Source organism: Vigna unguiculata, chromosome 1 (genome assembly GCF_037176805.1).
Source record: "Vigna unguiculata cultivar grain cowpea cultivar isolate G323 ecotype 2 chromosome 1, ASM3717680v1, whole genome shotgun sequence".
Classification (NCBI taxonomy): domain Eukaryota; kingdom Viridiplantae; phylum Streptophyta; class Magnoliopsida; order Fabales; family Fabaceae; genus Vigna; species Vigna unguiculata.
The window spans coordinates 3,958,741-3,974,043 of record NC_140792.1 but is presented as its reverse complement, the minus strand read 5'-3'; the positions used below and the strand labels follow the sequence as shown (position 1 = coordinate 3,974,043).

The 15,303-nt window shown below is 32.7% G+C and overlaps 1 protein-coding gene and 1 long non-coding RNA gene across 6 annotated transcripts in view; both read left to right on the top strand.

Annotated features, from left to right (window-relative positions):
* Positions 1 to 15,303, top strand: part of LOC146888638 (uncharacterized) — a 35,673-nt gene that overhangs the window by 17,305 nt on the left and 3,065 nt on the right. The window lies entirely within an intron of this gene.
* Positions 3,774 to 13,331, top strand: LOC114178899 (uncharacterized protein At4g29660-like). Of its 5 annotated transcripts, none has more exons than XR_014985440.1 (6): positions 3,774 to 4,031; positions 4,620 to 4,656; positions 6,244 to 6,467; positions 8,589 to 8,708; positions 8,939 to 9,037; positions 12,998 to 13,331. XR_014985440.1 is itself a non-coding variant. In XM_085668216.1 (5 exons), the coding sequence occupies exons 3-4, from the start codon at positions 6,285 to 6,287 to the stop codon at positions 8,694 to 8,696; spliced, it is 291 nt and encodes a 96-aa protein (XP_085524342.1). In that variant the 5' UTR covers positions 3,774 to 4,031; positions 4,625 to 4,656; positions 6,244 to 6,284; the 3' UTR covers positions 8,697 to 8,708; positions 8,939 to 9,156. The 5 variants fall into 5 exon arrangements, 3 of the variants coding, with proteins under 3 accessions (XP_085524342.1, XP_085524417.1, XP_085524397.1); XR_014985434.1 differs by lacking the exon at positions 12,998 to 13,331 and adding an exon at positions 10,421 to 10,818; XM_085668216.1 differs by lacking the exon at positions 12,998 to 13,331 and having other exon boundaries at positions 4,625 to 4,656; positions 8,939 to 9,156.

Genomic DNA, 15,303 nt, shown 5'->3' with positions numbered 1-15,303 from the left:
AAGTTAAATCTATTCTTTTTTAAAATAAATCTTTCCTTTTATTTTTCATCGATATATGTATTTTTTTAAAGTTTAAGATTACAAAATAATTTATTATAATCAAATCAAAAATCCAAAAACGCAATTACTAAAAAAAAACTATATTAATTGAGTAACAATTAAAAATCAGTTATGAAAAAACGCAGTACATTATTCTCTCTTTTATATCGATAAAAAATTGAAAATATACATGCTCATGAGATTAAAAAAATAATGCTAACTATTAAACTAATATTTCACTCTCACATGAGACAGAGATAAAAGAGAGTTATTTTTTTTTTCTTTAAGAATAGAAGAAAACAGATGAAAGATGAAAGTACAAATAATGAGTTTGTGTTTAACTTACTTCTTTGTAAACAAAGAGAAAAATATGTAAGAGTGAAGGATGAGTACAAGATGTGATAAATTTAAAATACAATGAAAAAGAAAATAAAAAATATCTTAATAAATATTTTTATTATTAATTTATTATTTATTAACATTAAATGTCGTGTTATAAAAAAATAAATATTATCTAGTTTAATTTCCACCGATTCTAATGTATAAATTACATTATAATTTAAAAATTTTAAAAACTTACAACATTTTTAATTCTAGTATCATTGTCCTTTTAAGATTTATGGGAAAAATGCATCGTACGATTATTATTATTATTATTATTATTTTGTAAATTTATCTATCATATATATACCTGTGGACAAGGTCATCATTATCCATGGTTACCTTTCATGTTGTGATGCATGTATTATGACAGGTTCCGTATTTGATGTATCAAAATCCTCCTTCGTAAAAAGAATATCCGTATATTTTTATCGGAGTCCAGCTTTGATTTAATGTATGGGCCTGGTCCTGGGCCTGGCCCTCTGTAAGCTTTGAGCTCCACTACTCTTAAACTTATAACCTTTTTTTTTAATATAGTAAATAATAAATAAATGAGACTCAGGTTAATATTAATTGAGATACTATTTGTTATAATTTGTCTCACACCGAAAAATTTCAATCTGGATTTATCTGAATTCTTTTCTGGCGATTATTTTTTATTTTGCTTCATTGGGTTTATAATTCACCGTTTACTCATTAGTGGCTTCTTCATCAGTTTAGAAATTATGAAAAGTTATCATTTGGTATCCAACTTTTTTTTTTCTTGCTTATATTATATTTAACTAAAAAAATAAATATAAATAAAATTTTAAAATAAAATAATATATTTATGGTTGTTAAATGAAAATATAAGAAAATGATACCATGTTGAAAAAATTATTTATCGATGTAAGAAAAATTTACCTCGTTTGGAGTTGTTATTATGTTGCCCCACGTACACAGATGTGTTTCCCTTTTTCGATCAAGACTCTTATCGTATTAATTTTTCACAAAAATAATATGTTAATTACAACTTGTTAGTGGCGGCTAAACAGGAAACAATGCAGAAGAAGAAGAAGACTTGGCATATGATGAGTTGTATTTTCAGAGCAAAAGCATTTGGTTTTTCTGTAATTCTATTTGACAGCTTTCACAATCCATACTTAGAATGTTAACATCAACAAAGGACCACATCCTAACTGTCAGTTTCCTTGATAAATTATCATCTTAACTAGAAAACGACAACTTATACTACAATTACGTATCATTAATCTTATGACACACCCTTTCTTTTAGTTTCAGATGATTAAATAGCTTAACAAGACAACACAACAGAACACATCGGTTTCATCAGTTTTTGTTTTTCATAAACCTGCGTCAAAGAATTCTCCAACGGTGAACTTCACAGCCTCGGCGCTGGAGATGACACGAAAGCCTCCGCATTTCACCCTTCCTCCGGTGCCAGCACCTGCTCCTGTGTTCGCATGTTCACCGTAATATAGAGTTCCCAGTGCAAAGTTTGCATTCCACTCAGACCAATCTGTAGAAATACTCCACTTTCTACTTCTAACTCATCTTATTTTTATTTTCTAGATAATAATATAGGAGAATGCTGTTAAGATTAGAAGCATTTTGGTTTCATAAATATTTATTTTTAATTATTTTAATTACAAAAAAAAATTATAATAATTTTATTTTAAAATAACTTTTATTTAAATATTAAAATGTGTAAGTTGTCAACAAAATATTAATTATACCCATTAAATAGGATAAAATTTATTTTTAGGGTAAGTTTAGTTTTTCTTTTCTTTTAATTATTTCTTTCTCTTTTCTTTTTAATCATATCACTTATTTATATCTACATTTTCTTTTTCTTTCTGTCCTCATATACCACCAAAGGGCAAGCATGCTTCTGTAGCTAGTTATTATCCTTTTCAACATCCCCATCTTGCTAAGAAGAGTATTAACGTATGAATACTTATATATAGTTTATTAATTCTTGTTATTTTTCTCCCTTTTATTCTATTGTATCGTATCGTATCGTATCGTATCATACCTAAATTATTTTTATATATATCTTCTCTTACTTTTCAGTATACACATAAAATCATTTTATAACTACAATTCTTAATTACAAATAATTATAGTACCTTCCTTTCACTTAAAACTTATTGCCATACACTTTAACTATTAGAAAATCATCTCTAACTAATTGTTAAGTGGAAGCAATCTGTCAAAACATAATTTTACTTTTAGAAAGATTATAATTTGACAAAAAAAAATTTGACAAACTTAGTGTCCATTAGTTTTTTCCTTTCAACAATTGTACTTGCATGATAAAGAAAGATGATTGAGTCCCACTTTAACCCTAGTCTTTCTCTCTCTTCGTACGGTCTATCAAAGAAAAATATGAAAGTTTCTAACTTCACTGTCTAATCTAAGATGTGCAAATGAAAATAATATAATTTACTTGATTGGAGTAACCATCTTAAATGAGATAAGGAAATCGTTCCAACCAATTATAATCTTCATTTTTTACTTGAGATAAAACCCTTTTGTATTATAGAAAATTGATGCAGTTATAGAGTATGAAGAAAAAATGGTGAACCTGCGGGGTTAATCAAGCCATCAAGGGTACTCACTATAGCATTTAGTAGCTACAGCAACATTTAACTAGCTACATTTATTAAAAATGTTACTATTAGCATAATACAATTACATTTTCTTAAAATTGTTACTATAAAAAATATTAATATTAATATTGTAACACTTTAAAGATGTCACCATAGATAGTTACACTTTTTTCTATTTTTTACTAACATTTGTGTAATCACATTTACTAAGAATGTTACTATATACATCCTAATATTGCAACATGTTTTAAAAATGTTACTGTAAATAAATAAATATACGGTATAATATCAGTATTATCAGAAATTAATTAAATATAAAATAATAATAACACATACATTGTTAAGAAGTAATTAAAATTTATTTTCTAGTCATTTTTAATTTATTTTAGGAACTAAATTTTAATCGATAAAAATAATTAAAAATAGAAACTAATTTTTAGTTTTTAATTATTGTAATATTAAAAAATTATTTTTTATCTTTATTTTAGATGTTGATTTTTCAGTAATTAAAATTCGTAAAACCATTTCCTTTTCTTTAGGGTTGCTGATTAGGAATACCAAAATAAATCTCTGACGAGCCGAGCCGTTAGCCTGTAAAAAAATATGAACCGGGTCAAAAAATTTTGATCTGCCAATCCGTGACAATCTGACCTATCAAACCCGTTGACTCGTCGGGTCAGCCCGCGGGTCAAAACGGACCAGCCCGCGGACCGTATAAGTTAATGAAAAAAAAAAAAAAACACGTGCAGTGAGCAGGAGGAGGTGGGTGGTGTGTTTAATTTTTTTGAAGTCTCTTCTCTACTCTGCCACTGCCAGACTTATTCCTTCATTCCTCTCACACTCTCTTCTCCTCCTCCTCCACCACCCGCGATTTGGGAAACCAGAAGAGAGCACCCTCGTTTCTCCTCCACCCACGTCGCTGGCAGGGGCAGCAGCGAGAGAACGCAGCGCCACCATCGGACTGCGATTGACGGACGATTCCGACCACCACGAACACAGGTTTGTTTGTAATTTGCGTTCTGGTTCCCTTTTCTTTCGATTTGTAACCTAAATTTATGATTTTCGTAACCCTAAAATTGGTTTACTGTAATTGGAAGTTATGGTGTATGTGTGGTTGTTGTTGCTGCGATTTGCCCTTGTTTGGATTGGACCCATTCTGTGAATCATAATTGTTGTGCTGTTGTTGGTTAAATTTTCCCCCAATTTCAATTTCGTAGTTGCTGCCGTTTTGGTGTGGTGGTGATGTTCATTTCCTTTTTTCTTGTTTTTCTAGTGTTACTATTTTTTATTTGACTGTGTGATAGGCTGATAGCTGTGGTTGTTTTCTTTGTTTGTCTGTTTATCTGTAATCATGTTGGAGATATGTGGAGAACATGTATTTCATCGTTGCACTGTGATCAAATAAATACTGCCACTGTTTCATATTATTCTATCATCCTTGAGACAAAATTATGTTCTTCATTAATGATTGAATTATATGATAGAAAGTACCAAGTTGCAAAGTTGTATGTGCCGTGTTTGCAAAGCTGGGTTTGAGTTGTTTGGCATTAACTTAAACTGAAATTTGCTTATGTATATTTGATGTAGAACAGTTCAAGCCGATTTTTGCCCATGGTTAACTGAGGTAAAGCCTAGTTCTATCATTCTACTTTATTGTTTTCACGATTATCTTCCTTTGATTGCATCTTTTGTGTCTGCTACTTTGTTGTGTCTCCGATGCAAACTGTGTGCCGAATGATGGTGAGTTTATGCATAGATCTGTATTGTGATATTTCAAATGTCCTGGTGTACTTTGGATGCTGAAAAATGTTGTAGCAAGGTTGATGATTGAATTCCTGTGTTTAGAATATTTTGTTGCAGTTTAGTATGCAAACAAGGAAGGATTGATTCTTGTGGTGCTTAAGTTTATTTGATTTGGGAAAACTAATCGTATTTCTAGATTCTTTCTCGGTGAAGGTGCAGCTTGAATTTCCTGGTGTTATTACCTTTTCTATAGTCATGCATGGTAGTAGTAGTTACACAAAGTAAAATAGGTGTCAGGAATTGAATAGTGGATAGGGGATATTATATGATTACTATTTAAAACGTCATAAATATTGCTTGAGGATGGTTTAATTTATGTGTGGCATGTGTTTCTTAATAACTGTGATCATAATAATTTCAGAGCTAAGTGTACTTCAAGTTCTTCCATTATGTAGTAATAAAGAATCAGAAGAATCATGTATAAAGATAAAAAGAAAAGATTCACAAATATATCAGCTTTAGAATTTTGGAATGAAAATAGTTGGAGGCCGAACCAATCTCAGTGCTGAAGAAATATTCAAATTTGAGGTTTCCATTTCACAGATTTATTTTTAGTACCATTTCTCACTTTACATGTTGCCTCAGCTTCAAAGTATTGCAGCTGCTCTCTATCTGATATGTAGGCTACTCAGAATATTGTTTGTTGAAAAATAGTGATGAGCAGAAGAAGAATGACATGACTATTAATTTAAATTTCCTCCTTTCTCTCATATGACTAATTATATCATTGCTTCAAATATTTCTTAATTATCCTTGTCGGTCCTTTAAAATAAAAAATATTTTTGTTTCTTATATATTATTTTCTTATTATTTTGTTTCGGGAAAAATTAAACATTTTGAAAACCATGTCATTTTTGTATATCTAATTAAAGGTATAGCCTTTGGACGGACATTATAGGGTGCTAATACCTTCTCACTGCGTAACCAACTCCCCGACTCCCAAAACTTTATTTTATTTTTTTTCGAGTTAGCTATTTTCTGTCGCGATTTAGGTTGCGACAGACAGATGGTAATCATAATCCTGTTTATAAATTGTTCATTTACAACAACTGAGTCTTTTCCTATTATGTAGGGCTGGTTAGATGAATTAGATCGATGTCATAATGTTTGATCTTAAATCATGTCTATAGATATTAAACTTTGAGTTTATTGGTTTTTTTTTTTCTTGGTGTCTGTTTGCCTATATCAATCAGACTACCCTCAGCTTCTTTTTGGTGCTTTTAACCTCCATCTCTAAATCGTATATGTAGATTAATTAGAAAGGAGGTGCCCATGTAACTGTTGACTCATCTTAGCACAGTCAATAACAAACAATGAATATATTGAGAGCGCTCTTGATCATATGGTTACTTCAGTCGTCCTTTCAATTGAAGGTACTATTACTGTCTTCTTTCTCTTTTTTTTCCAGGACCTTGAATACTGATTGAGGGTGAAAGTGAAGTAATTGAAATGACAAGCTACATGTGGAGAAAATATGCAGATTATTTGTACACAAAGTGGGAAAAAACCTTTCTTTGGGATATGGTAGAGCCTTACAGAAGGCCCAAATCATTTACTCCATTGGTCACTATTTACGTCGCGGCTTTCTACTCTGGAGTCATTGGTGCTGCCATTACTGAACAACTCTACAAGGTTATTTAAATTTAATTTTTTATCCTGTTATTTTTAGTATGTTTGGTATTTTTGTTTTATTTTTCTTTCTCTTATCTGTACTACCACTTATTGGATATCTGTAGTTTTAGGCATAACTGAGACTCTGTGAGTGGGTTTTATTTTGTATATTCTGATGGGATTGGAAAGAGAAAAATAGTGAAATTTTGTTGTTTATGCCAACTCGTAGTTTATGTTTGGGTACACTTGTGGACTTAGATTCCTATGACTGATTTTTTCAAAGGGGCTGTTTAAACGATTTTGATACCTAGAGAAGTGCCACTTATGGGTTTTGTTTGTTGGATGAAGGGATGATTAATCATTATTGTTAGAAAATATGCTTCAGTATCTAACCAGGATCACTGAAGGCTGAGCTCGTGCCTTGAGGCTTTCAATTGAATCTGTGTAGGCCGTAACTTTTTTCAAACTAATGTGTAAATGTTGTGTTACTTGGGGTCCTGATTTTTGTTTGGTTTATCTATGTTTCTCTTTCCTTACAAGATCTTTTCAACTATCAATACCTCCCTTATCCCCAATTTGGAAATTTAAGTTCTATTGGGATTGGAATTACATTTTGTTATTTAGTTTTTGTCTATTTGATGTAGTTCAGTGATTGATCAGTGATTTGGGTAGCTTCAGCATGGATAGCTTATGCATGAGTTTAATTCAGTTTTAATCTGTTCAAGTGTTTTATGTTATATTTGATTAGCTGCTGCTTTAGATTTTGATGGCTTAAAGCAATTATATTGCCTATATGATGTGTGCATTTGCATTAAATTTTTCACTTGGTTTGTTAATCTCCAGGTTCTAAAAGTGCAGAGTGACTGGTATATTTTAGCAATTAGTTTATAATTGATTGTGCTTATCAATATAATTCATTTTCTGCCATTTCAATTTTGTGCCTTCTGTCGCTGTTTCTTGGATACAGCCTTGTGATAAAATCTATCTATTGAATGTGCTTGTGGTTCAGCTTTCGAAAGCTATAGACCTTTCTTTATAATTTCTGCCAATAAATTGTTTATTATACAGGGATTTTCTGGTTTCCTGTAGCATGCTTATGAAGTAAAGGCTTCTTGTATTTGTATCTAAAAAAGATTGAGAACTTCCCTTTCCATTTTAGCTCAATTTCAATATATTACCAGGACAAAGAAGATTCAGCTTGGGCCCTAGAAGGCTCCACCACTGTTCAGCTTTAGGGTCCAAGATGAGAACGGAAATTAATTACAATCAGAAGAGAGGTCAGACAGGGAAGTTACTAAAATTAAAAGAAGATATAGATTTTATATGAAGTAATTGTGTGGAGGTGGAGGTCACATTTTTAAAAGTAAAACTTGGCGGGATGCAAGCATTGTAAATAATAAATCGCTGTTGACCATGTCATTGCAGTTCTCTGCTATATTATTTGTTGTGAATATCTACCAAAATACACAATCTAAACAACAAGAATCGCATTTATTATTTGGTTTAATCTTTAGGGTCTAATACTTTGTTCGAATTGATAGTAATAGGTATTTGATTATTTTTATTAAACAAATTCAAATTACATCTATTCTCTGGGAATCTACTTGCTGCTTCTGCTAGTTTGGATAAATTGTGTTCACTTTTCTTACATTCATTTCTGTATAATATAATCTGAAATATTTTTCTGGAAAACACTTAATATAGAATGCCAAGTTTTACTAGCACAATAATTTGATAGCTAACCTTTGTTTATTAATTATCCATTTATGTGATGGATCAGACATTTTGGACAGTTGCATTGCATGAGTGGTATTCCCCCAAGCTTGGTTTTTATGCCCTTTTGCCAAAGAGAGACGTTTGAAACAAAAAAAAAAGAGAGAAGTGCCACAATCATCAAACCACTAAAATAAATATTCTTGAAAATCCAATCCCTACGCAATCAATCACCTCCTTTCACGAGGCTTGCGATTGCAACATAGCTGTCAATTAACAAGATGATGCCTCGTGGAATAACTTCATAATGATTGCCCATTTGCCTAGTGCAATAATAGTGATTGCTCATTTTGGTTGAAAAACGCGTAATTGGAATATATACTAGGGTAATCTGTGTTTCAAAAACTAACTTCTATTGTAACATCACAGGAAAAGTACTGGGAAGAGCACCCTGGGAAAGTAGTTCCTCTCATGAGACCAAAGTTTTATTGGGGTCCCTGGAGGATCATGGGCGGTGATGTTCCTAAATTTGAATGAAAAGCTCTGAAGGCATGTTCATTCTTGATTCCTATTCACTTTCATGTTTTATGATTAATTGATAACGGACTGTTTGATGTCAACAAAATTTTACTACAGCAGACTTTTTTTTTTTTTTTTTTTTCTGGGCAAAACAATCCTTATATAACGGAGACTTTTTCTTGCTATGTTCTCCATGTTGCTTGCTTTTCTTATAGCTTTTGCAATTCTTGATTGGTTATCAAGATAGGGTTTCTTTACAGGTTAATTAGGAACTATGTGTGGGCTCTTCAAATGGGTCAGCCTGAGTAGTATGTATGAAGTCTTCTATTCGAACCTCAATATCCATTATACATAAAAAGGTACTATTTGTTGGTTTATGGGATTATTGGTTATCAACGGCAATCCTCTGAATGTACATGAGCTGAACATTGATTTGAACTGTTGCCAATCAAATTATTCTGTTTCACTTTCATATTTATCAATGTTTCTTCTTGCAAACCCAATTTATTTAAATTAGTCTAACGTGGCGTTATGATGGATTCGGTTATGATGTCAGGATATAAGTATATAATTGATTCATGTTAATTGAACTGATCTATTTCGTTTTAAAAAGTAATGCATTATTGTTGTTAGTAGGATATTAGGTGATTCTAGAGATCTCTTTATTATTACTATTAGAGGGTTAGAGTACTCTATACATAGAGAGATGAATAACTGTTTAAAAAAAAAAAATTCTTTGAAATTAATCTTTTCAAGTTGGTATCACAGCTCCTCAACTTGTGAGTCCTGTTTTCCATTTCTTTTTTATTGTCTTCGTTATTGTACCTTTCAAGGTTGTTTAAAGTGCACTCATTTCCTTTAATTGTTGGGGTTGCTTGAAGTACACTCTTCTATCACTACTATTGTTTTTGTTTTATTTAGGAGGGGTTAAAGAATTCCTATTATTTATTTTAGCATGACAATTCCACTAAGTAATGCTCATCTTCCAACTATAGACTCTGAAAATCTTGCCAAATCTGAAATTGAACGTCTAAAATTTATCGTGGAGTTTATCAACAAGTCACCTTTTGGTACTTGTTCTCTAACCATGATTGTTAAGAACTTCAATTCCTCTTTTAATGTTTCTAAAACTGTATGTAGGGACTCTTGGATTCTAGACTATGGTACACAAATCATATGATCCTTCATTTATTTCTTTTAACATCATATGTTTATCTTTATGGTAACAACATTATTATTGCTAATGAGACTCTTATCCCAATAAATAGATGTGGTAATTTTCTCTTTTGCCATCCTTCATCCTTAAAATGTTTTGTGTTTCAAAACTTTATAATAATCTTATTTTTGTTCACAAACATACCCATGACCTAAATTATTATGTATTCTTCGTTCTCACTCGTGTTTTTCATGACCTTGGTATGTGGAGGATGATTGGAATTGTTAAGGAATAAGGAGGGTTGTATTGCTTTTAACAACTTGGGAATTAAGGATAGTATTAGTACACAAAGGGGCATTTCTTATCTCTTTGCATTACTTTTAAGTCTTTTCAAATTTGGCTTTTCCTAGGACATCTATTATTTTTTGTTCTAAAGTTTATGTTCACTTCCCTTCCTTATTTTTCAAAAAGTTTAATTCCTTTAAATATGATGTATGTCAATGTGCAAAGCACTTTCGGGTCACATATCCTCCTTAATATTATCGAAAATCTATTATGTTGGTGTTATGGCGGAAATCAATGGCAGGTTTACAACATGTCATCTCAATGTAATAATGGTGATGTGGGTTTGTCATGGATGTGGTTTTGTATCATGGAATGCTGGTATGAAATGGAGATGATGGAGAAGACATAGAGGCACACAACTCCCATCTGAAAACAAAGGAGGCAGATGTGTAGCAATGCATAAGTGAAACCCTAATGTTCTCTTTGTTCTTAGTCTTATGTTGGTTTATCAGGGCAACTAATCATTTTGTTAAAAGTTGGGCCATACTCGGCCCAATACAAAAATATAAGTTAACCTAATACTCTAATACTTTAATACCATAGGATTGGAGTTCTCTATATAGGATTAAAAACAAATGTTCTTTCTTTCAAATTAATCTTTTCTAGTATTTTTGTTCAATTTAAGATAAGTTGCATGTATTTTTCTTTTAGTCTCTTTAAATATTTAAATCTAGGCTCTTATTCTTCATTTAATTGTCAATTACTACTTGTTTGATCCTACGATTCTACAAGGACTAAGTTTACTATTGTTTGTTGTTACTCAAATTAAAAATCTAGGAAGTTGGACATAAATTAAGGTACTTAAATGGTTTGAAGTAAAGTATAAAAGAAATAACTTATTGTTGATTTATTAAGACAAAGAATCATGATTGTCTAAAAGGAATAAATATTATAATCAAGCAAGGGAATGGTAAGGAAGCCACATAAAGGAAATCATTGCATGGAAGTAGGTCTTCCCATATAAGACAAGCTGGTCTTTGACAACATAGTAAATTGCAAATTTGTAGGTTAGGTCTATAAATAGGAGTTTCATGTAAGTTGTAGGTGTGAAAAAACAAAAAACAAAGTATAGATAAAATATAGGTAATTTAGTAACATTAAACTGGGAAACACTAATGAAAAATTTGTATCCATGTCTCTATTCATCAAACTAAGCATATGTAAAATAATAAGATACACAAAAATATAGAAGACAGACATCAACAGAAAAAATCCATGGGATTTAGTTTAGTAAACTCTTCCACTAATAATAATTAATGTATATACAACAAATTCTTTTGGAACTTCCAAGGATCAATAAAAAAATGTATTCTTTGGGTACTCAATTAAACATCAGAGGGAGCCCTAATATTTGAGTGGTGGAATAAAACATTTTTTCCAAGCCAACTTTTCTGTACAGGTTTGCACAAGATACATGGGTTGCTTTCTTCTTCTTCTTCATTTTCTAGTGACTTCTTTTCTTTTCTCAGTAGAAACACTCATAGCTTTTTGTCTCTATCTCCCACTCTATTTTTTTTTCTTCATAGAAACTTGATGCAAAGGGCTACATTGTTTTTAAATTGCACAATGGGCTAGAAGCCTATAAATACAAATACCTCCTTTCCTTTTTCTTAATTAAATCAATGTGAGCCCAATAAATTGGTGACCCACCTAACAAATCTCCTTTTCACCAATTAATTGGAGCCATAGTCAACTAAATCGGATTTCTTCTTACGACTAGCAAATTATCCTACATGTATGATCTTTGTTATCATATCTAACCCATTCTCGTTAGTGTAGATTTTTTTCTTCTAATGATAATTGCTTCATCTCTAATGCATCTTGTATATAATATCAAACTTCAATATACTTTGACCTTGAATTAAAAATTGAGTTTTGTTTAAATGGATTTCACTTCGACTATCACAATGTAAAACTTATTTTTCTTATGATTATCCAAATTATTGTAAGAATTTTTGCATCCATAAGAGCAAACTCCTTAGAAGCTTTTGTAACAACAATATATTTTGCCTTTGTATAAGATAAAACAACACATTTTTGTAGTTTGGATTGCAATGATATTGCTACCTTGCAAAAGTTTTCATATAGCCAAAAGTAGACTTCATAGAATGCACACCACCGACCATGTCTACATCTATGTAACCTTTTCAATACAAGCTAAACACTTCCAAAGCATAAACAAACTTTATAAGTACATTTTAGATACCTAAATATCCACTTCATAGTTTGCCGATGCTCTTTCCCACAATTAGTAAGGAAACTATTAGCACAAATGATTTGATGTTTGAAGATATATGAAGACATTGCATTGGGATGTGATAAAGCTATGTTAAATTGATGAAGATGTGAGGACTTGGAGATTTGCATGTTGATCAAACTTGAAGTGTGTGTTGAATATGAGTTTCACATGAAGATCACAAAGCTTGAAGATTGATGCTTTTATTGTAAACAATTTGTCATTGTATCGATATCTAAGGTCTAATTGGTGTCTTTTAACATGTTAAATGAGTTTTTAAAAGATTAAATGGTTTGCACTGCTATGCATATTCAATTAGCTAAATTAACTTTCAATTGATTGCACTTAAGTTAAGTGAAATCAACATATTGAATGGAAAAATCAACATGTTGAATATGCTAACATATAGGCTATAAGTTTTGGTTTTTCAGAAAGGGTGGGTACACTTGCTATTTTGAGCGTGAATTCATTCTAAACTTTGGGAAAATTCTCTCTTTCTCTCTCTCTCTCTCTACATCATATAGAAGTGCAACTCTTCCTGAAGGATCTTTAATCTTCTTGGAACATTTTTTCTTGGTTTAGGAACTTGGAGAAAGAGATTTGGTTGGCTAGGGAGAGCCTTCATTCAAGTTTGGTCTTTCTTAAGTTTCTAGTGGTTTTCCAGGTTTGCAAGTTTGATTTTGCTGTGCTTGTTGAGACTCTTGTGGGATTCAGGAGTCTTGATGTTTGTTTTTGCATATTTTGAAAGTGTAATGTTAAGGATTGTGTAAACCTTTTGAAGCAGCACAAGTCAGACTCGGGTTGTCTTGACAAACTGTATGTAGCTCAATTTTGAGAGAACCAATATAAAATATGTGTGCTTGTGTTTGTATCTCTCTCTTTTTCCTTGGTTCATAATATAAAGTTTTAGGAAATATGTTTTTAATAGTCTTTTATTGGTTCTTGAGTGATTTGACATAATCTGAGATGGTATCTTTATTTGTATTGTTGATTGGATTCAAAAACTTTTCTGAGTTAATCTTCAAATTCATACTTCTGCAGAATTTTCTTGTATTTCAATTGACTGTTTTTGTATTTTGATATTTTGAGAATTGCCCCACGTACACAGATGTGTTTCCCTTTTTCGATCAAGACTCTTATTGTATTAATTTTTCACAAAAATAATATGTTAATTACAACTTGTTAGTGGCGGCTAAACAAGAAAAAATGCAGAAGAAGAAGAAGACTTGACATATCATGAGTTGTATTTTCAGAGCAAAACCATTTGGTTTTTCTGTAATTCTATTTGACAGCTTTCACAATCCATATTTAGAATGTTACCATCAACAAAGGACCAAATCCTAACTGTCAGTTTCCTTAATAAATTATCATCTTAACTAGAAAACGACAACTTATAGTACAATTACGTATCATTAATCTTATTTGCGATCTGCTTGTACCAGTATAAACAGTTGTTTAATTTCATGCAGTATGCATTTTATGACACACCCTTTCTTTTAGTTTCAGATGATTAAATAACTTAACAGAAGATAAGATCAGTTGTTATGTCCCAATTTTGAAACAAGGCCACCCAAGTCCTCCCCACTTCACCCACCACCTTGACAAGACAACACAACAGAACACATCGGTTTCATCAGTTTTTGTTTTTCATAAACTTACGTCAAAGGGCACGCCACTCCCAGGAATCCAGGAGCCACCGGCCAAGAATTCTCTGACGGTGAACTTCACAGCCTTGGCGCTGGAGATGACACGAAAGCCTCCCCATTTCACCCTTCCTCCAGTGCCAGCACCTGCTTCTGGCCTAAGCGAGGCCCTCATTCGCCCAAACAAACTAACATAGTCTGATAGCCTACTGCCCATGGCACTCTGCAACGTCTGCCAGAAACGAGAGGTGAAACGTGGATCCCTATCAGACACTATGCTCGACGGGACTCCATGCAGTCTCACAATCTCACTGATATACAACTGTGCCAGCTTCGTCATGGACATCCTCAGGTTTACTGCTAGGAAATGGGCACTCTTGGTCAGACGGTCTACTACCACCCATATGGCATCATGGCTCCTCACCGTCCGTGGTAAATGGGTAACAAAATCCATAGCAATGCTATCCCATTTCCATTCCGGGATCTCTAACTGTTGTAGCATCCCTCCAGGTCTCTGGTGTTCTGCTTTAGCCTTCTGACAGGTCAAGCAGGATGACACATACCGAGCTACATCTGACTTCATTCCTTACCACCAGAAGGATTCTTTCAGATCATGGTACATTTTAGTCATGCCTGGATGCATGCTAAAACGACTTTTGTGCCCCTCTTCGAGAATCATGCCCTTCACCTCCAAATCCTCAAGTATGCAGACCCTGCTTCTGAATCTTAACACCCCATCCCTCCCTACTACAAAGTCCTTGGCCTTCTTAGTGCCAAGCAATTCCACTGTTCTCTGCAACTTGTGATCAGATAATTGCCTCTCCTTTATCAGGACGAGGAAATCACTAGACACTGTAAGATGGTTGCATCTAATGACATCCTCTTCTAAAGTCACTTGCAATCGCATGTCTCTGAATTGCTCCACCAAATCCAACTCCCTGACCATCATACAAGATGCGTGAACTATTTTTCGGCTTAAGGCATCGGCCACCACATTTGCTTTCCCCGGGTGGTATAACAACTCGAAGTCGAAGTCCTTTAAGAACTCCATCCATCGTCTCTGCCTCATGTTCAACTCTTTCTGGTCGAACAGGTACTTCAGGCTCTTGTGGTCACTAAAAACTTGGAACTGAGCACCATACAGATAATGTCTCTAGATTTTCAGTGCAAACACCACAACCGCTAACTCGAGATTGTGTGTGGGGTAGTTCTTCTCATGACTTTTAAGCTGCCTAGAGGCGTAAG

Excerpts from the sequence above, each read along its gene's own strand:
- LOC114178899 (XM_085668271.1), top strand. The coding sequence starts at position 6,285 with ATGACAAGCTACATGTGGAGAAAATATGCAGATTATTTGTACACAAAG. Across the intron at positions 6,468-8,588 it reads TTACTGAACAACTCTACAAG|GAAAAGTACTGGGAAGAGCA; the intron begins GTTATTTAAATT and ends GTAACATCACAG.